Source organism: Mesocricetus auratus, unplaced genomic scaffold (genome assembly GCF_017639785.1).
Source record: "Mesocricetus auratus isolate SY011 unplaced genomic scaffold, BCM_Maur_2.0 Super-Scaffold_100040, whole genome shotgun sequence".
Classification (NCBI taxonomy): domain Eukaryota; kingdom Metazoa; phylum Chordata; class Mammalia; order Rodentia; family Cricetidae; genus Mesocricetus; species Mesocricetus auratus.
In genome coordinates, this window is record NW_024429217.1 from 266,879 (window position 1) to 289,765 (window position 22,887).

General features: G+C 38.8%; 1 protein-coding gene and 1 pseudogene across 1 annotated transcript; both read left to right on the top strand.

Moving 5' to 3' along the window:
* Positions 1–448: 448 nt before the first annotated feature.
* LOC101829356 lies at positions 449–2,016 on the top strand (annotated as a pseudogene).
* A 19,631-nt stretch (positions 2,017–21,647) lies between these two features.
* On the top strand, positions 21,648–22,580 carry LOC106021699 (olfactory receptor 18-like). Its single transcript, XM_021231356.1, is given in 2 exon segments — positions 21,648–22,272; positions 22,275–22,580. Coding segments are annotated over 2 exon segments (885 nt in total). The 5' UTR covers positions 21,648–21,693.
* The last annotated feature ends 307 nt before the right edge of the window (positions 22,581–22,887 follow it).

The following is a 22,887-nucleotide window of genomic DNA, read 5'->3' on the forward strand; positions in this document are numbered from 1 at the left end:
GTTGGAGTTAACTGTCGCTGTCAGTTGGAGTTAACCGTTTAAACTGTGCCTCTCCCGTGACGTCATCTGGGGTGATGTGCAAACCACCAATCCCGGCTCTACACATCTCACTCGGAGCTCCTAGGCTTATATAAGGGGCTGGGTTTCTTAGCTTGGGGTCTCCCTCTAAGAAGCTGATCATCTATCTCTCAAGATGCATTAAAGCTTTACTGCAGAAGGATCCGAGTGTTCTGCGTCGTTCTTGCTGGCGAGACGGTAGCGCGGGACATATGTTGATAAAAGATACTCATTATAATGAGTTGACAGAGTAAACATATTTTGTAAAGATTGGATTGGTGCAAAATTGAAGATAGGATGACTTGAATTTGTTATATGGAAAAACTCTAACATCCAACTTTCTGTTTGACAGTCAAGCTCATTTATATTACATTTCACTATTGGGCTCTAAATGAATAAGGTGTCAAGGTTTGTACTTAGGGTACCCTTATCCTAAAATGGACATGTATATATAATTATTTAATTTTAAAACTACAAACACATCATATTCCATAAAGAATATGGACGTGTCAGCATTCAATTTTGGTTCTTAAGTAACACGTGTCATTAAATAATGCCATGTTTTGCAAATATTTTATTTCACATTAGGGAGTGAATTTTTATGGACAATATGGCTTTTACCATCTTAATGGTTCTGCTTAACATCAGTGCTACTTGATGAAACTTTCATCTTTCATACCTTCATAAATTCAACATTATTTTATTAACATCTAGCTGAAGTTTTATTTTTGCCTTAAAATTAGTTCTTTAATATTTTTAAACTGTTTGACATTATCATATATTTATTTAATGAATTTTATTTATTTTACTCCCCTCCCATTTTCTTCTCTTAATCTCTTCTCTCCCCTACTGGATATTTCTTCTTGCATATTTTAATCTTAAAAGAATATTTTCCTATTGTCATAGTTTCTCTAATACATCTCTCTCTCTCTCTATATATATATATATATATATATATACATATGTATATATATATATATAGGCATTGTTTGCTACTGATTTAATTATTTATTTCTCTATGATCTGTTCATTTGTTTTCAAAAGGTGTCCAAGTAATATAGAAGAGAAAAATATAACACAGGTCTCAGAATTCCATCTCATGGTACTCTCGGGTGATCCACAGTTGCAGCCTGTACTCTTTGGACTGTTCCTGTCCATGTACCTGGTCACAGTGCTTGGTAAACTGCTCATCATCCTGGCTGTCAGTTCTGATTCTCACCTCCACACTCCCATGTACTTCTTCCTCTCTAACTTGTCATTGGATGACATCAGTTTCACCCCCACCACACTACCAAAGGTGATAATGGACATCCAGACACACAGCAGATACATCTCCTATTTAGGATGTCTCACTGCTTTTTGGGTGCTTAGACAGTCTGCTTCTTACTGTGATGGCTTATGACAGGTTTGTGGCTATCTGCTATCCTTTGCACTACCAAGTCATTATGAATCCTCGTCTTTGTGGCTTGCTGGTTTTTGTGTCTGTTCTCATCAGCCTCTTGGTATCTCAGCTGCATATTACAACTTACCTACTTCAAGAGTGTGGACATTTCTCATTTCTTCTGTGATCCTTCTCAACTTCTCAACCTTGCTTGTTCTGACACCTTTACCAATAACATTGTCATGTATTTTGTTGGTGCCATATCTTTTTTTCTTCCTATCTCTGGGATTTTTTTGTCTTACTATAAAATTTTTTCCTCTATTCTTAGAATGCCATCACCTGGTGGGAAGTATAAAGCCTTCTTTACCTGTGGATCTCATCTGTCAGTTGTTTGCTTATTCTACGGTACTGGCCTTGGGGTATACTTCAGTTCAACTGTCTCATTGTCTCCCAGGTAGGGTGCAATAGCATCAGTACTGTACACTGTGGTCAGGCCCATGCTCAACCCTTTTAACTACAGCTTAAGAAACAGGGACTTCAAGAAGGCCATGTGGCATCTTCTCAGAAAATCAGCCTAATCTTAGGATATAGGCCATTCATTCTGTATCCTTTGTAAATCTGACTCACAAAATTCCTAATTCTTACATTACCCATGGAATCTTCACTAATATTGAATTAGTTTTGTTAACATTAAGTTAATTAATGAAGGATAATTTAATACTGAAATCTAATATTAACCACGGAATGTTTAATATTGATTTAATAACCACACAATTGAACTCAACTTTCTTTCTTATATAATCAGAAAGGAGGAAAGCAGTAAATTCTTCCTCTCTTCCGTACTAGAAGAAAATGCTCTAACAAGCTTCCTGTCATGCTCAGTAGGTAGATATATACATTGAACACTAGGGATTATTGATTATTAAAAGGAATCCTTATGCTTGATAAAACATGTATGATATACAATTTCTCTCATAGAAAAATGACACTTTCCTACTCTTCTTCATGTGTCTCTTTAGAAATGCTCTACAAGTGTTTGCTTTTATTTTGTTTTATGTGTGGTCTCTGGAAGGTTGACCATGTTACAATGGATGACTTCATGTCCAGACATGTATAGGCAGTGATATTGGTTTCAGTGAATTAAGAAAGAGAACAAGAAATTGGGAGGGAGTAGGGGTCAACTTAGGAGGAATTGAATGGGGCATACAGGAAAATGTGATAAAATACACTATATGAAGTTATGAAACTCTCAAAGAACAAAACAAAAACATATGTTAAGGATTTTATTTTATTAAATAGATTTATACATGTTGTCTGTGAGGATGTAGGTTGTTGGTAGTCAATCTTGTTTTTATGAAATTGCTCCAGGCATTTCTAAAAATTACTGATGTCAATGGGGATCTTTCAAAGGACCTGATTTATGGCACCCACACCATGGCTTAAAACCACCTGTAACTCTAGTTCTAGAAGATACTTTGCAGACTTCTGGCCTTTGTAGATACTACATGCATTTGGTGCATGTAGGTACATGGAAGCAACACTCATCTGCACAAAATAAAATATATAAACAAAAACCTTTAAAAGTATTATGCCTGTGTTTTCTATTCAGATATTTTGGTTTACTAAAGAGGTGTGTATCCAAGGTATCCAAGGTTTTTCCTGATAAATATGCTGATGTATTTATACTCTCTTCCTTGCATAAGATAAAAATTTTATTTCTGGATTCAGGATTCTCTGTGACACTGACACTAATTGTGAGCTTGGATTTACCATTGTTGAACTTTATATAGTTTTAAAATATATATGGTTAGTTCATTTTTTAATTTGGAAGTTATACATTTCAATTTTTAAAAATGTCTGTCTTTCTCTATGTCCCTTCTGGAATTCCTATCATGTAAACATTTCCGCTTTATTTTATCACATAAGTTCATTATTATATCTCTGCTTAGTTTCATTCTTTCTCATTGCTTCATGATTCAATAGTTTCAAATTATATATGCTTAAGGTAATTGATTCTTTATTCTACTTAGTAGAATCTATTATATGGTATTCATACACCTTACTGACCATTTCAGTTGAGTTATCATGTTCCTCATCTTTAAAATTGCTGTATTCTAATACTAATATTTTGTCTGTGTGTCATCCCCAGTTATTGACTGCTCTTTATCTGTTTTAATTTGTTATTTAATAAATCATAGATGAGTATTTTTTAAGGAATGTGAAGAGTTGCTTTCCTATGATTTAATTTATTTCTTTGGTTGGAACATGTTTCCTCGGTACTTTGTATATCTCATATTTTGTTGTTGAGGTAAAAATGCCAATTCTCACCATGTGTTGGTGGATTTGCCTTTCATCCCAGCACTTGGTAGGCAGAGGCAGGCAGATATCTGTGAGTTCAAGGACAGCCTGGCCTACAGAGCAAGTACCAGGAAAGTTTCCAAAGCTACACAGAAAAACCCTGTCTCAAAAAACTGAAAAAATATTGCCAATTCTCAGAAATTTTACAAGTGGGCTTCATACGGGGAAGGCTTTTATCAACAGACAAGCTAAAAATTCTGGGTGATTCCCAAACATTTCCAAAGAATTTATCTTCTCTAGTAATGTGTTCATGTTTTTTTTAATTAAGAAGGTTTGCCTCTCTTCTCAAGAGCCCATTATCTTTTGTTTCACCCTGGTACTGCTTTCTCTCTGGACCTTTACTGTCATTTAAAGTGTATTGTCATTTCAGTGATGCAAGTCTTAAAACACAAAAACTAGTTCTTTAGGAGCACAATGAAAAGATAACCACAAAAATTTGCTCTAGAATAAAAAGAAGCCAAATCACCCATGAGGAGTAGACGCCAGGAAGTAATCAAATTCAGAGCTGAAATCAATAAAGTAGAAACAAAAAAAACAATACAAAGAACCAATGACACAAAGAGTTGGTTCTTTGAGAAAATCAACAAGATAGACAAACCTTTATACAACATAACCGATAGTCAAAGAGAGAACATGCTAATTAACAAAATCAGAAATTGAAAAAGGGACATGGCAACAGACACTGTGGAAATCCACAGAATCATCAGGTCATTCTTTGAAAATATGTACTCCACAAAATTGGAAAATTTAAAGAACGTGTACTATTTTCTGGATAGATATCACTTACAGAAATTAAATCAAGAACAGATAAACAATTTAAATACATCTATAAGCACTAAAGAAATGGAAGAAGCCATAAAACGTCTTCCAGCCAAAAAATAGTCCAGGGCCATATGGCTTCAGCGTAAAATTTTACCAGAAATTCAAGGAAGAGCCAATGCAAATACTCTGCTCCACACAATAGAAGCAGAAGGATCACTACCAAACCCTTTTTATGAGGCTGCAATTACTTTAATACCCAAACCACACAAAGACACAACCAAGATAGGGAACTACAGACCAATCTGTCTCATGAACATTGGTGCAAAAATATTCAATAAAATACTGGCAAATCAGTTCCAAGAACACATCAGAAAAATCATCCACCATGATCAAGTAAGCTACATCCCAGGGATGCAGGGATGGTTGAACATATGAAAATCTATCAATGTAACCCACCATATAAACAATCTGAAAAAGAAAAAACATATGATCATCTTACTAGATGCTGAAAAAGCCTTTAACAAAATCCAGCACCCCTTCATTATAAAGGTCTTGGAGAGATCCGGGATAACAGGAACATACCTAAACATCATAAAAGCACTAACAGTGAACCGACAACCAGCATCAAACTCAAGTACCTCGAATATACACAGACAGTGAAGGGGCTGAGGAAGAATTCATGGAAACATCACCCTTTAAAATAGCTACAAACAACATAAAATATCTTGGGGGTAACCCTAAACCAATAGGTGAAAGACCTGTATGATAAGAAATTTGAAAATTTTTAGGCAGATTATTTCTTTATTGTTTGTACACTACAGACATATTGTACAAATCTGTAATGATATAATAAAATAACTGGGTGTCCTAGAAATTACATATGAAGCATCAATACCAAAACACCAGTTGTAGCTAGATAACTTGGTCTGAATTTCTTATATGTTTTATTTTTTTTAATTTTTAAATTTAAATTTAAATTAGAAACAAGGTTGCTTCACATGTCAATTCCAGGTCACTCTCCCTTTTTTCCCCTCCTCCTGCGCCCTCCTACCAACTCCCCAATATCCCCTCATTTCCCCAGGGAGGGTGAGGCCCTCCATGAGGGCATCCATAGTCTGTCATTTCATCCAGTGTAGGGCCTAGACCCTCCCCCAAGAGTCCAGGGTGAGAGTGCCTCTCTCATTGTTGGAAGGGAGCCCAAATTACACTTGTACATCTTGGATAAATACTGATCTACTACCCAAGGCTCAATAGATTACCTAGGCCTCCTCACTGACACCCACATTCAGGAGGTCTTGATTAGTCCCATGCTGGATTCCCAGCCATCAGTCTGCGATTCAAGAGCTAACCCTTATCAGGTCAGCTGTTTCTGGGGGTTAAACCAGCCCAGTCTTAACCCCTTTGGTCATCAGTCCTCCCTCTCTGTCACTGGATTTCTTGAGTTCAGCTCAGTGCTTAGCCATGGGAGTCTTTCATCAGCCACTGAATGAAGGTTCTGTTTCCCATACTCTCTGGTCATGGGAATGTAGGCTGGTACTCCCTATATCTATGTCTAAAATCCATATATGAGAGAGTACATGCCATGTTTCTCTTTTTGTGCCTGGGTTACCACAGTTAGGATGGTTTCTTCTATAGAACTTTTAATCTTTAAAGAAAAAATTAAAGAAGATACCAGAAAATGGAAGATCTCCCATGCTCTTGGATAGGTAGGATCAACATAGTAAAAGTGGCAATCTTACCAAAAGCAATATACAGATTCAATGCAATTCCTATCAAAATCCCAGCAATTCTTCACAGACATGGAAAAGACAATCCTCAACTTTATACGGAAAAACAAAAGACCCAGGATAGCCATAACAACCCTGTACAATAGAGGAACTTTCAGAGGCATCAACAGCCTTGATTTCAAGGTCTATTATGGAGCTGTAGTCCTGAAAACAGCTTGATATTGGCACAAAAATAGACAAGTGTACCAATAGAATCGAATTGATATTGACCCACAAACCTTTTTGTATTGTTTTATTACATTTTTTAAGTAAAGAGCTTGCTTCATTTGTCAGTCTCAGCTCCCTCTCCCTTCCCTCTTCCCACATCCCCCAACATCCCCTCACCCTCCCACCCTATCCCCACTCCCTTCCACATAGGGGATATCCAGAGTCTCTCATTTGTTCAGGGCAGGGACCAGGCCCTCCCCCAAGAATCCAGGCTGAATGAGCATCCCACTTTGTGTTATGCACACACGAATTCCATTTGTATGCCAGGGATAAACACATATCACCATAGGTTGCCCAGGCCTCTTCACTGACTCTCACATTCAGGGGCTCTGGTTCAGTCCCATGCTGGCCTCCCAGCTGTCGGTCTGGGTTCTAAGAGCTCCCACTTATTCAGGTCAGCTCTTTCTGTGGGTTTCGCTCAGCCTTTCTTTACCCATTGCTCATCACTTGTCTCTCTCTGTCACTGGGATCCATGGGTTCAGTTCAGTGTTTACCTGTAGGTGTTTGCCTCTGCTTCCATCAGTCACTGGATGAAGGATCTAGGATGTCATATGAGGGTAGTCATCAAATTCATTATCAGGGATGGGCATTTAAGGCAGTCTCTCCACTATTGCTTAGTTCGCCAGTTGGTGTCATCCTTGTAGATCGCTAAAGGTCTCACTGGTGCCAGGTCTCTCTTCAAACCTATAATGATACCCTCTACTATGGTATTTCTCATCCAATTCCCCCCTTTAATCTTCCCACAACTCAACCTTATTGCTCCCCCATGGCCCACTGTCTCCTCTTCTCCCCTCTCATTTTCCCAGCTTCCCCCCCCCCCCACCCGCCATGCTCCAACCTGTTAAGGAGATCCTTCCTCATTCATCTTCTCTGGGGTACCAGGCATATAACTCGTAGGTTCTTTACTGTTTCCCAGAATCTCTGTCAGAGGAATTGCAGAATGGCACTCCACTGATCCATGTCTAAAATCCATATATGAGTGAGTACATGCCATGCTTGTCTTTTTGTGAATGGGTTACCTAACTCAGGATGGTTTCTTCTAGTGCCATCTATTTACCTGTGAATTTCAAGATTACATTGTTTTTTCTGTACATTGTGTAAATGTACCATATTTTCTCTATCCACTCTTCAGTTGAGGGGCATCTAGGTTGCTTCCAGGATCCAGCTATTGCAAATAATACTGCTATGTATATAGTGGCACAGACATCCTTGTTGTATGAATGGGCATCTTTTGGGTATATGCCTAAGAGTGGAATTGCTGGGTCTTGTGGTAGACTGATTCCGATTTTCCTAAGGAATCTCCATACTGACTTCCAAATTTGGTGTACCAGTTGGCACTCCCACCAGCATTGGAGAAGTGTTCCCCTCTCTCCACATCGTCTCCAGCATAAATTTTCATTGGTGTTTTTTTATGTTAGCAATTCTGACAAGGGTGAGATGGTATCTCAGAGTTGTTTTGATTTGCGTTTCCCTGATGGCTAAGGATGTTGAGCACTTTCTCGAGAGTCTCTCAGCCATTTTAGACTCCTCTACTGAGAATTCTCTGTTTAGACCTGTAGCTCACTTTTTACTCGGATCCTTTGGTGTTTGGGACACTTGCTTCTTGAGTTCTCTGGAGATCAGCCCTCTGACAGATATGGGGATAGTGAATAACTTTTCCCATTCTATGGGCTACGTTTTTGTCTTGTTGATTGTATCCTTTGCCTTACAGAAGCTTCTTAGTTTCAGGAAGTCCCATTTGTTAATTGTCAATATCAGTATCTGTGTACTGGTGTTAGGTTTAGGAAGTGGTCTCCTGTACCAATTCCTTTAACAGTATCTCCTACTTTCTCTTTTAAGAACTTCAGTGTGGCTGGATTGATGTTGAAGTCTTTGATCCATTTGGATTTAAGTTTTGTGCATAGCAATAGACATGGATCTATCTGCAGGCTTCTGCATGCCAATATACAGTTATTCCAGTTCCATATGTTGAAAATACTTGCTTTTTTCCATTGTATAATTTTAGCTTCTTTGCCAAAAATTAAGTGTTCATAAGTGTACGGGTTAAAATCCGGGTTTTCAGTTCGATTCCATTGGTCTTCTTGTCTATTTTTGTGCCAATACCAAGGTGCTTTCATGAATATAGCTTAATACTAGAGCTCTACATCAGGGATGGTGATGCCTCCAGAAGTTCCTTTATTGTACAGGATTGTTTTGGCTATCCTGGGTCTTTTGTTTTTTCCATATAAAGTTGATTATTGTTCTTTCAAGGTCTGTGGAGAATTGTGCCGGTATTTTGATGAGGATTGCATTGAATCTGTAGATTGCTCTTGGCAAGATTGTCATTTTTATTATGTTGATCCTACCTATTCAAGAGCAAGGGAGATCTTTCTATTTTCTGGTGTCTTCTTTGATTTCTTTCTTTAGAGACTCAAAGTTCTTGATATACAGGTTTTTCACTTCTTTGCTTAATGTTATCCCAAGATACTTGAGGCTATTCATGGCTATTGTAAAAGGTGATGTTTCTCTGGTTTTATTCTCAGCCACGTTATCATCTGTATATAATAGGTCCACTGATTTTTTGAGATAACCTTGTATCCTGCCACTTTGCTGAAGGTGTTTATCAGCTGTAGGAGTTCCCTTGCAGAGATTTAGGTCACTATCATATCATATGAAAATCGTGAAAGTTTGACTTCTTCCTGTCGAACTTGGATCCACTTGATCTCCTGTTGTTGTCTTATTGCTCTAGCTAGAACGTCAAGTTCAATATTGAAGAGATATTGAGAGTGTGGACATGCTTGTCTTGTCCCTGATTTTAGAGTAATACATTGTGTTTCTCTCCATTTAATTTGATGGTAGCTGTTTGTTTACAGTATATTGCTTTTACTATGTTCAGGCATATTCCTGTTAATCCCTGATCTCTCTAGGACCTTTATCATGAAGGGTGTTGGATTTTGTCAAAGGCGTTTTAGCATCTAGTGAAATGATCTTGTGGTTTTTCCTTTGCAGTTTTTATGAGATTTTTATTTCATAGAAAGTACTAAACCCATTTGTTAAATAAATATAAATGAAATAATCTAGGTACGTTTTAAAATTTGCTTTAGCTCATTATTCCTGCCCCTGCTACTCTTCACCACCTACAAAAATTCTGTCAGCCTTGATTTCTGAGGCTGTTTTTCCTAAATACAGGCTACACAAGGACAAAAAATTGGTTGCTCTTTTCTCAGGGACTTGGAGCCTAAATGGAGAGAGAAGACTTTTTATAATTTTTATTTATTTATTTATTTTTATTATTATTTATTTTTAAATTTAAATTTAAATTAGAAACAAGGTTGCTTTACAAGTCAGTTCCAGGTCCCTCTCCGTTTCCCTCACCTCGTCCCGTGCCCTCCCCTGAATCCCTCCAAATATGCCCTCATTTCCCCAGGGAAGTTGAGTCCCTCCATGGGGGTGTCCACCCCAGATTCCTGGTATGCTATTCCACCCACGGAACCAGAATTAGGATGAGGAATAGAAGAACTACCAGAGTATTGGACTTGCTAGCACCCACTGAAAGGGAACTCTGATACCCTAACCATCAGAACTGTAAGGGGCTCTTAGAAGACGAGATGGGAAAGAGACAATACAAAAACACACTCAGTGACAGAAAAACAAATATGACACGACCAGATTCTAGAGACTCCACACCAGCAAGTCTCCAACATTCCAATGCAAATGAAGCAGAAGAGAATGACCTTGAAACCACCTTCCTGAAAATGATAGAGGCCATAAAAGAGGATATAGGAAAATACCTCAAAGAAATGGATGAAAAAACATACCAAAAATGCAAGAAATGGAAAAATAAACAAACCAAAAAATGCAAGAAATGGAAGGAAAAACAAACCAAAAAAGGCAGGAAATGGAAGAAGAAATAAAGCAAAAAATGACAGAAATGGAAGAAAAAACAAAGCAAAAATGCAAGAAATGCAGTTTGTTTTTATGGTGGATCACGTTGATGGATTTTCATATGTTGAACTATCCCTGCATCCCTGGAATGAAGCCTACTTGATATTGTTAGATGATTTTTCTGTTGTGTTCTTGGATCCGATTTGCTAGAATTTTATTGAGTGTTTTTGCATCGATGTTCATGACAGAAATTGGTTTGAAGTTCTTTCTTAGTTGTGTCTTTGTGTGACTTGGGTTCCAAGGTCTTTGTAGCCTTGTAAAAAGAGTTTGGCAGTGAACCTCCAACTTCTATTGTGTGGAAAACTTTGAGGTGTATTGGAATTAGCTCTGCTTTTACCTTCTGATAGAAATCTGCATTGAATCCATCTTGGCCTGGGCTTTTTTGATTGGGAGACTTTTGATGACTGCTTCTATTTCATTAAGGGTGATAGGACTTATTAGATTGTTCTTACATTATTGATTTAGTTTTGACAAGTGATATCTTGTCTGTTTCCTTTAAATTTTCAAATTTTGTTGAGTACAGGTTTTCTAAGTATGCCATGATGATTCTCTAGATTTCCTCATTGTCCATTGTTATGTCTCCATTTTCTGATTTTGTTAATTATCTTGCTCTCTCTCTGCTTTTTGGTTAGTTTGGACAAGGGTTTGTCTATCTTGTTGATTGTCACAAAGAACCAACTCTTTGCTTCATTGATTCTTTGTAATGTTTTCATGGTTTTTACTTGATGGATTTCAGCCCTCAATTTGATTATTTCCTGGCATCTACTCCTCCTGTCTGAGTTTGCTTCATTTGTTCTAGAGCATTCAGTTGTGCTATTAATTCTCTAGTGTGACAGATCTCCAGTTTTTTCATATGGGCACTTAGTGCTATGAGCTTTCCTCTCAGCACTGATTTCAGATTGTTCTATAAGTTTGGGTAAGTTGTGTCTTTATTCTCTCTGAATTCCAGGAAGTCTTTAATTTCTTTTTTTATTTGTCTCTTTACCCATGATTGGTGCAATTTTGCTTTGTTCAATTTCCATGTGTTTGTAGGATTTCTGCAGTTTATGTTATTGTTGAATTCTAATTTTAATGAATGGTGGTCTGATAAGATACAGGGGGTATTTCAAATTTTTGTATCTGTGGAGGTTTGCTATGTTTCAAATTATGTGGTTGATTTTAGAGAAGATTCCATGTGGTGCTGAGAATAAGGTATATCCCTTTGTGTTTGTATGGAATGTTAATAAATGCATGTTAAACCCAGTTGGGTTATAACTTCTGTTGTTTCTTTGGTAAGTTTCTGATAGTGGAATGTTGAATTCTCCTACTACTAGTGTGTGAGATTTTATGTGCTATTTGAGCTTTAGTAATGTTTCTTTCACGAACGTGGGTATGTTTGTATTTGGGGCATAGATATTCAAAGTTGAGACTTCATCTTGATGACTTTTCCTTGAGGAATATGAAATACCCTTCTTTATGTCTTTTGATTGGTTTTAATTTGAAGTCTAATTTGATAGATATTAGATTTGCTACACCAGCTTGTTTCTTGGATCCATTTGATTGGAAAATCTTTTCTCAGCCCTTTACTCCGAGGTAACGTCTGTCTTTGAAGTTGAGATGTTTCTTGTATGCAGCAGAAGAATGGATTCTGTCTTCGTATCCATTCTGCTAGTTTGTTTCTTTTTATACTCAAGTTGAGATCATTGACTTTGTAGGATATTAATGACCATTGATTGTTGATTGATTCTTGTTTGTTTTTGTTTTATTGGTAGTGTTTGTGTGTGTGTGTGTGTGTGTGTGTGTGTGTGTGTAGGTTCTCCTCCCTTTTCTTTTGGTGTTTCGTAAAGTGGTATTATCTATTGCCTATGTCTTTGTGAGTGTAGTTATCTTCTCTGGGTTCAAGTTTTCCTTCCAGCATTTTATGTGGGGCTAGATTCGAGGATATATATTTTTTAAATCTGGCGTTGTCGTGTCGTGGGGTACTTTATTTTCTCCATCTATGGTAAGTGAAAGCTTTGCTGTATACAGTAGTCTGGGCTGGAATCCTTGTTCCCTTAGCAGTTGTAGGATATCTGTTCAGGATCTTCTGAGCTTACATTGTTTCCATTGATAAGTCAGGTGCACTTTGGATAGGTCTACCTTTATATGTTACTTGGCCTTTTTTGTTAGCTGCTCTTAACATTTTCTCTTTATTCTGAAGCTTTGATGTTTTGATTACTATGTGGTGGTGAGGGGGCTTCTTTTTCTGGTCCAGCCTCTTTGGTGTTCTGTAAGATTCTTGTATTTTCATAGGCTTATCCTTCTTTGGTTAGGGAAGTTCTCTTCTATGATTTTGTTGAATATGTTTTCTGTACCTTTGAGTTGTATGTATTCACCTTCTTCTATATCTATTATTCTCAGGTGTGGCTTCTTCACAGTGTCCCATATTTCCTGGGTATTTTGTGTTAAATATTTGTTGGACTTCAGATTATTTTTGGTTGATGACTATATATCCTCTAATGAGTCTTCAAACCCTGAGATTTTCTCTTCCATCACTTGTATTCTGTTTTTATACTTGCCTACATAATTCCTGTTTGTTTACCCAGCTTTTCTATTTCCAGCATCCCTTCCTTCTGTGTTTTCTTTATGTGTTTATTTCAGCTTTCAATACTTCAGCGGTTTGAGTTATTTCCTCAATATTTTTGTTTTTTTTTCTTGGCACTCTTTAGATTCTTTAAGAGTTTTGTTTGTTTCTTAAATTTTTTGCTTCATCTTTTCCTCTATTACATGTATTTTTTGAGTTTTTTCTTCTATCTCTGTAAGGGATTTCCTTGTTTCCTCTTTGAGGGTCTCTATCATCTTCATAAAATAATTTTAAGATCTGTCTCTTCTTCATCTATGTTGTGCTTTTCAGGTTTTGCTGTTATGGGGTCTCTAGATTCTGGTGGAGTCATATTGGGCTTTCTATTGCTGAGCGAGTTCTTATTGTATCTTGTTCCCATATCTTCTTCAAATGTGTGAAGGTAGGGTATCTCTGTCTCCACTTGTCTCCTTCTTTCCTGAAGCTGGGCAGGCCACGGGTGGGGTTGGAATGACTCACATCTTTCCTGTGTGAGAGGGTCCTCTCGATGCCAGGAGTTGGTCCCCTGAGGACTGATGGAGTGGGTCATGGGCAGGAAAGGGGTCCCAGGAGTAACCAAGTTCACCTGGAGCTGGGAGTGCAAGTGTGGTGAAAGCTGTGGGGTGGGTCTGTGAGGACTGAGGACTTTCCTGTGTGGGCAGGTCTGCTCAATGCCAGGAGCAGCCCCCGGATGATTGAGTGAGTGAGTGAATGGTGGGGAAGGGGTCCCTAGGAGGACCCAATCTCACCTGAAGCTGGGCAAACCCAGGGTGGGGTCTGGAGTATCTCATGTCTTTCCTGTGTGGACAGGTCCTCTCAATGCCAAGAGTGGGGCTCCAGAAGATTGAAGGCATGGGTGATGGGCAGGGAAGGGGTCCTAGGAGGACCCAAGCTCACCTAAATCTGGGCGTGCTGGGTAACCTACACATCTTTGAACACCTTATCTTTGACAAAGAAGCTAAAACTATACGATGCAACAAAGGCAGCATCTTCAACAAAAAGTACTGTTATAACTGGATGGTGGCATGTAAAAAACTGCAGATAGATCCATATCTAACACCATGCATCAAACTTAAGTCCAAATGTATCAAAGACTTCAACATCAATCCAGCCACACTGAACCTCTTAGAAGAGAAGGTGGGAAGTACCCTTGAATGAATAGGTACAGGAGACCATTTCCGGAACATAACACCAGTAGCATAGACACTGAGATCGACAATTTGTAAATGGAACTTCTTGAAACTGAGAAGCTTTGTAACAAGGCAAAGCACACAGTCAACAAGACAAAAAGGCAGTCCACAGAATGGGAAAAGATATTCACTAACCCCACATCTGACAGAGGGCTGATCTCCAAAATTTACAAAGAACTTAAGAAGAAAGTCTCCAAAACACCAATGGAGCCAATTAAGAAGTGGGCTAAAGAACTAAATAGAGAATTCTCAATAGAGGAGTCTAAAATGGCTGAGACACACTTAAGAAAGTGCTCAAAATCCTTCTCCATCAGGGAAATGTAAATCAAAACAACTCTGAGTTTCCATCTCACTCACATCAGAATGGCTGAAATCAAAAATATTAATGCCAGTTTATGCTGGAGAGGATGTGAAAAAAGGGAAACACTTCTCCACTGCCAGTGGGAGTATCAACTTTTACAGTCATTTTGAAGATCAGTCTACCACAAAACCCAGCATTTCCAATTCTTTGGTGTATACCCAAAGATGAACATTCATAGCATCCTTATTTGTAGTAGCCAGAACCTGGAAAGAACCTAGATGCCCCTCAACTGAAGAGTGCATAGAGAAAATGTGGTACACTTACACAATAGTGTACTCCTCAGTGTAAAACAAAACAAAACAATGGAATCTTGAAGTTTGCAGGCAGAAGAATGGCACTGGAAGAAACCATCCTGAGTGAGGTAACCCAGTTACAAAAAGACAAACATGTTATGTACTCACTCATATATGGATTTTAGACATGGATCAGGTGTTTGCCAGTCTACAATCCCACTTACAGAGAGTCTGGGAAACAAGGAGGGCCCTAAGAGAGATATTCATGGTAAACTTGAGAAGGGGAATGAGATGAGATCTCCTTAGGGGCTTCGGAGCATGGGGTGTGGGGTGAGGAGCAGGAGATTGGACAATCAGAGTGGGAGAAGAGGAGGGGAGAGGAGGACATGGGGGAGCAGGAAGGTTGAGTCAGGGTAAGAATAGAGGAGAGGAGGTTGAGAGATACCATAATAGAGGGAGTCATTGTAGGTTCTTGGAGAGATCTGGCACTAATGAGATTTTCAGAGCTCTATAAGAATGGCACAAGCTGTCATTAAGGCTAAACAAAATGCCCTCCCCAGATAAGGAAATTGATGACTACCTTATATGCCATTCTAGAACCCTCATCCAGTGGCTGACAGAAGCAGAGACAGACAAACACCAACAGCTAAAACCTGAACTGAACTCCTGGAACCCAATTGCAAAGAGTAGTGAAGAGCAAAGGAATAAAGAACTGGCTGGTGAAACTCACTGAGGCCGCTGATCTAAACAAGGGGGAACACATGGACCCCAGACTGATGACTGAGAGGCCAGCATGGGACTGATCCAGACCCCCCTGAACCTGGGTGCCAGAGAGGAGGCCTCAACAATCTTTGGGCCTTAGATAGAAGATCAGTATTTATCCCTGGCACACAAATGAACGTTGGATGTCCACTACACATGGAGGGAGGCTCTCTCAGCCTGGATACATGGGGGAGGGCCTAGGCCCTGCCCCGGATGATATGACAGACTCTGAAAATACCCCATGAAAGGCCTTACCCTCCCTGGGGTGCTGAGAGATGGAGTGGGGTTTGAGGTATTAGGGGGCATGGGGGAGTAGGGGAGGGAGAAGGAACTGGAAGTAACGTGTAAAAAGTTAAATAGAAAATAATTAGAAAAGAAAAATTTAGACAAGTATTTTACCTTAATTATTCATGCCAATATAGAACTTAGGAGTTGGAAACTTTCTCCTGATTTTACCATTTGGTTTTTGTCTCTCTAGTGGGCAAATGTAACAAACTTTCTTATTTACCGTGATGTTGCTATTGTGTTTGTGCTTTCCTGAAATGTTGATCTTAGAGTTCCCACATGCAAATTTGCCACTTGTGTGTCATTGTTAGCAGACTGAAGCCTAGAATTACCTTTCATTTTGCTGTTGTTATTATGGCCAAAGGTCTGTTTCATCAGACAGAGTTAATTAGCTGAAAACACACACACACACACACACACACACACACACACACACACACAAATTCTAAATAAACATTTCAGAGGGAAATGAATTCGATGAGAAAAATAAGAACACAGAAGGAACATTGGTTGACTGTGAACACAGAATTTCTTTAGCGTATTGTGACATCTTGTGTCTGGGAGAAAAAACAAGGTCTTTTAAAAATTTCTGAGTAAATGGACAGGATCTGCATGGAGAGATTTGCTGAAATATATGTGCTGTACACATGGCAGTCTTTTGGGCGTTGGTGGTGCACGCCTTTAATCCCAGCACTCGGGAGGCAGAGGCAGGCGGATCTCTGTGAGTTCGAGGCCAGCCTGGTCTACAGAGCGAGTTCCAGGACAGCCTCCAAAGCCACAAAGAAACCCTGTCTCAAAAAACAAAAACAAAAAACAAAAAAAAAACATGGTCCTTTGATGTGTTGTATAATGATGATAATCCCATTGCAATTATAGAAAGGACATCATGGATGTTTATGTTCGTGCAAACTTCTTTAAGTTACACAAAAGTAAATTTCATCCTATGTCTTAAGTCTTTCAGATCCTAGAGGCATCTAATCAGGAGGTATATATATCACTTTGTTCCTGAGCCCAGAAACTCAGTTCTCATTGCTCACTGAATGTGAGGTACAAGGAAATCTCTTTCTGTCCCGCGCTACCGTCTCGCCAGCAAGAACGACGCAGAACACTCGGATCCTTCTGCAGTAAAGCTTTAATGCATCTTGAGAGATAGATGATCAGCTTCTTAGAGGGAGACCCCAAGCTAAGAAACCCAGCCCCTTATATAAGCCTAGGAGCTCCGAGTGAGATGTGTAGAGCCGGGATTGGTGGTTTGCACATCACCCCAGATGACGTCACGGGAGAGGCACAGTTTAAACGGTTAACTCCAACTGACAGCGACAGTTAACTCCAACTGACAGCGACAGTTAACTCCAACTGACAGCGACAGTTAACTCCAACTGACAGCGACAGTTAACTCCAACTGACAGCGACAGTTAACTCCAACTGACAGCGACAGTTAACTCCAACTGACAGCGACAGTTAACTCCAACTGACAGCGACAGTTAACTCCAACTGACAGCGACAGTTAACTCCAACTGACAGTGGATGTCAGCGCCATCTTCTAACGGCAATAGCGATAGCGAGGGCGGCTCCTCACATCTTTCCTTCCTTTATTATGCTTCATTACCAAGGAATCTTACTTCACAATTGTTCTGGAGCTCATCATGTGTTGCCTGTACCATGGGAAGCACTGCTGTACAACCAACAGGTTTATTGAACCAGGTATACTAAATTGTTTCCAAATGTAAAATTTCACTAAAGGAGCCAATGAAATTTATTAAATTAGTAAATGGAGGGTATCAAAAGATTGTCATCAAGAATTACTTTTTTAAAAATTTTAATTGTTCTTGTTTTATTTTTAGACTGAGTTTCTGTGTAACAGCTCTGGTTGTCCTGGTATCCACTTCATAGACAAGACTGTCCTTGGAGTCACAGAGCTCCACCTGCATCTGCCTCTGCCTCCTAAGTGCTGGGATTAAAGGCAAGTACCACCATGACTGGCTTAATTCTTAAAATTTTATTTATGAGATTATAATACAATAATAACATTTAACCTTTCCTTCTCTCCTTCCTTCAAACTCTCTCACATATCTCTATTCAATTGTCTTCAAATTAATGGCCTCTTTTTTCATTGTTATTGTATGTATATACATATTTGTATATTTTAAACATGTGTATTTACCTGCATGTTTTTCTGTGCACTACATGTGCACAGTGACCATGATGACCAGGGGAAATCAGTGTCCCTGGAATTGGAATTATTGGTAGATGTGAACCTACATGTGTGTCCTGGGAACTGAAGCCAGATCATCTGGGAGAACAGCAAGTGCATGTAACTGTTGAACAATCTCTTAGCCATCAAATACTCATGTCAATTTGAACATTACACAGAATATACCTATATAAAATCATAGTATGCCATATGTTTAACTGTTGTGATTCATCTGAAAAAAGAAAATGGCTTGATTACTGTTGCCTTTTCTATATTATAAAATAAATATACAAACATCAAAAGTTTTGTCCTAAATAGTTCCATTGGGAGAAAATGTTAGACCTGAACACTCAATTCAGTTAGCAAAATTTGATATTTCTCCCATACATAAAATACTAGCATGAAGGTCTGGGTCCACGGTCCTACTCTGGCTGTGGTCCATGCTTTCACCATTGCCATATTAGGGTCTGTGGAAGTTCATGATTCATTCTTCTATTTACTGTAAAGGTTAGGGAAGCTACTTTTGCAGTGGTATCTATGAGTGTAGACTCACAGTTGAGAAAGAGGGACATAGAAGGCTTCTGTGGCAACCACTCCCCCTCCCCCTAAAGTAAAAATATAGACAGAAATCCTTCAAAGAAACTTCTTAAAATTGTGATAAGGATGCTGAAGTATGGCTTTCCAATTGATGGTTTCTGACAAGATACAGTTGGGAAAGGACTCAGTTTTATTTTACTGGCTAGTCACTGGGAGTTTGACCATGATCCAGTAAATATATGGGCAACACAAATTGAACTTTGTTTTTGGAGGGGTAGATCAGTCAAAAGGGTGGAGGGTAAGATTTAGGAGGATTGGGAAATGATTATGATTGGGGTTTATCATGTGAAATTTCCAAGTAATAAATGAAAATATTATGTTGGTAAAATATTAGCATGAATAAAGGGAAAGGAAATAGAAATCAAACTGTCTCCTTAGAGACAAAAACTGAGAAATGGAAATAGTATGTGGTGACTAGCATGGATGTCCTACCCCTACTCTGATTTCCTGAGCAATACAATGCATTGGCAGATGGCAAAACCCCAAGCTGAATTGAAATATAGTAGTATTGTGGAGCACAGTTGTGCATACCTTTAGTACCACTGCTTGGGAGGCAGAGGCAGGCAGATCTCTATGAGTTTGAGGACAGCCTGATCTACACAGAGAGTTACAGAACAGCCAGGGCTACACAGAGAGGCCCTGTCTTGAAAAGTAAGGTGAAAATGTAGTCTTAGTTGTATACAAATATTCTATTAACAAAAGTTACAAAGGTCTGTGGACAAGCGCTATTGAAATTTGCAAGCACATTTTCTGTCTTCTTTTTACTGTTAATAGTAACAAGTCCCCAAAGCAAGGTGTATTGTGGACCAATTGACTAATTAGGAGCTGTGCCCATTAAGCCCCCAAGGTCACACAATTGAAGTAATTAGCCATTACTTTCAGCCTTTTACTTTGCCAGCTTCAACCAATGTCTCTTACCTCCTTTGGACACCTTTATTAACTCGAGCCTGTCATGTTTTCAACTCCTGAGCACACAGCCTGTAGCTTTGGTGAATATTAGACAGGAAAGAAGCAGTTGGCAATGCCCTTGCAGAGGCACATCCTCGTCCAGTAAGTGCCAATTGACATGGTGGGAGGGTAGAGGGACTGTCAGGAACACTGTTTCTTTGTCATTAAGAGGCATGACTGTGGGGATGGAGGGGAGAATAACAGCTTCCAAATATTTTGCTCTGAGGACTGAGTTGTTTTCTAGGCACTCTCAGAGTCTGCTCTTCCCCCACACTGGTTCTCAGTCCAATCGGCATCTCCCCCACTTCACTAGACAAGGGATCTTGTTTGGGGAGGGAGAATTGGCATGAAGTTTTCTCAACTAGATGGAAAACCTCCTCCTGGGAGACTCCAGGTGCTATATTTCTCATTTGTGTATACAAGAGTTTATGACCAGAAAAGGAGTGGATAGCATATAGCAAAAAATAGCAAAAGATGATCTTATAGTTAGGATATTTTTAAAGGATTATATGGGGTTAATACAAAATTCTATAAAATAAAATATTTCAGAAGTATTTTTAAAAGTTTTTAAATTATTTCTCATTAATGCCTTATGTGGTCAGGGCACTTTAGGCCATATGCACATTTGTCAAAGTGGAAGTCGAGCATAGTTCAGGACAGGGTGAGAAGCTGTTTTAAGACTGTCCATGAATTTGAGTAAGCCCTTATTTTCAGCGATCAGTGAAATAGAAAATCAAAGAATTAAGCAATTAAACTGGAATGCAGACTGATGCCTGAGAGGCCAACAGGGGAATGATCCAGACTCCATGAATGTAGCATCAGTGAGGAGGCCACAGAAATCACTGGGTCCTTGGGTAGTAGATCAGTGTTTACCATTGTTTATGAATGTTCTTTGGGAGCCCATTCCAAATAGAGGGATGCTCTTGGAGGGCCTCACACTCCCTGGGGAATGATATGGGGATTGGGTGGGGGATGGTGGGCTGGTGGCGGGACAAGGGAGGAGGGGTGGGAGAGAGAACTGGGATTGACACGGGAAGCATTCATGTTTCTAATTTAAATAAAAACATTACAAAAATTCTCTGTTATTACAAACTTTCAATGTGATTTTGAATCACAACAATGTGTTCTCTAGCCTTACAGAAATGTTGTAAATAGTCCATGTCAAGACAATTCATACATCATCTTAGAATAACACAACTGTTTTGGGTAGTGTCTTAATTTCCTTTAGTTAGAATTATATTTTCTCAGTCTGTGAAGGAGATTTTGTTTTTTATCATAATTTTTGTTTGTATTATTTTGTGATCAGAGGATGGTATATATAATGGTTTTGAGCTTCATGCTTCCTAAGCATGTCAAATGTAATTGAGTGTAGAAAGAGATGAATAACACAAAATAAATAGGAAGTAAGTTTGCATTTTTGTCTTTGGATTAGTTCCACCTACAACATTGGTCAGAGAAACTTCTCTTTTCAGTGGGTGACAATTAATTCAGATTCACAACTGGTTCAAGTACTGAGAAGACTGTTGAGTGCTCAGTCCTAAGAAGGATATGTATGTCACTTTCTCCATGACCCAGGGAGCATCAGATAAGAGTAGGCAGAACAAATGTAAAAACAGGAGCATGGGAAATAGTACTAAGAAATGCTATCTTCTGGATATGGATTGGCCATTGCATGCATAAACATGTAGCAACTGTGACCACCTGTACAAGGCCTATACAAAAAGGAGTGAAAGTAGGAGGGGACTAGCTGATAGAAGAAGGATGTCATAATGGATGAGAGATGGATTGATAAAGATAATGGGAGAATATAACCATGATATACTGTATATCTGTGGGAAATTGTCAACAAAAAATAAGTTGAGAAAGAATTATGAGATTACAGAAAATCAGAAATATTGCCAAAGATGTATAGTCACCTATCATTTTGCAAGACAGTTGCTTTAATCCACAACACACAGTATTGAATGATGGTAAATTTCTTTCATTTTTGCTAATCCCTTTTTCATTTTTTATAAGCTGTCCAAATAACACAGAACTACAAAACCTAACGTGTCTCAGAATTCTGTCTCATGATATTCTCTGATGATCCAGGACTGCAGCCCATCCTCTTTGGACTGTTCCTGTCCATCTACCTAGTCACAGTGATTGGGAATCTGCTCATCATCTTGGCTGTGAGCTCTGACTCCCACCTCCACACTCCGATGTACTTATTTCTCTGCAATCTGTCCTTGGTTGACATTTGTTTTATCTCTACCACAGTCCCAAATATTGTGAACATCCAAACTCATAGCAAAGAGATCATCTATGTGAGTTGCCTTATGCAGAGGTCATTTTTTGTCGTTTTTGGATGTATGGATGGTATGCTTCTGACTGTGATGGCCTATGATAGGTTTGTGGCCATCTTTCATCCTCTGCATTACTCACTCATCATGAGTCCTTGCCTCTGTGTCTCCTTAGTTTCCCTGTCTCTTTTGGTGAGTCTTGTAGATTCTCAGGCACACAACCTCATGGCATTGCAAATCATCTACTTCAAAGATGTAGCAATTTCCAATTTCTTCTGTGAGCCTGCACAACTCCTTAATCTTGCCTGCTTCAACCCATTCATTAACAACAGAGTCATTTATTTTGTTGTTGCTACATTTGGTTTACTTTCTCTCTCTCTGGAATTTTCTTCTCTTACTACAAAATTGTTTTCTCCATTCTGAGAATTCCATCTTCAGGTGGGAGACATAAAGCATTCTCCACTTGTGGCTCTCACCTGTCAGTTGTTTGCTTATTTTATGGAACAGATGTTGGTGTATACCTTGGTTCAGCTGTATCACATTGTCCCAGAAATACTGCAGTGGATTCACTGATGTACACCGTGGTCACTCCTATGTTAAATCCCTTAATCTACAGCCTTGGGAACAAGGACATTGAAAGATCAGTGAGGAGACTATACAGCAGAGCACTGTAATTTCAGTTTTTGTGACACTCATTTGGAATGTGGGTGGTAAATACAGCAGAGCAAAACTTCTAAATCTATGCACCCTGATTCTACAGATACATTAGGTTTGGATTTTGAGGACGTTAGTAGTTTCTTACATTTCATAATAGAATAATAGCAAAGTTGTGGAGAGGGAATAAGGAAAGTTAAAAATGTATATAAATTTTCAATTAGTGACACAAAAAAGCACTAGAGATGGATGTAACTGTTACCAATGAACTAGACACATAACAATATTTAAATGCTTATTTTTCTATCTCATTATTTGTAATATACA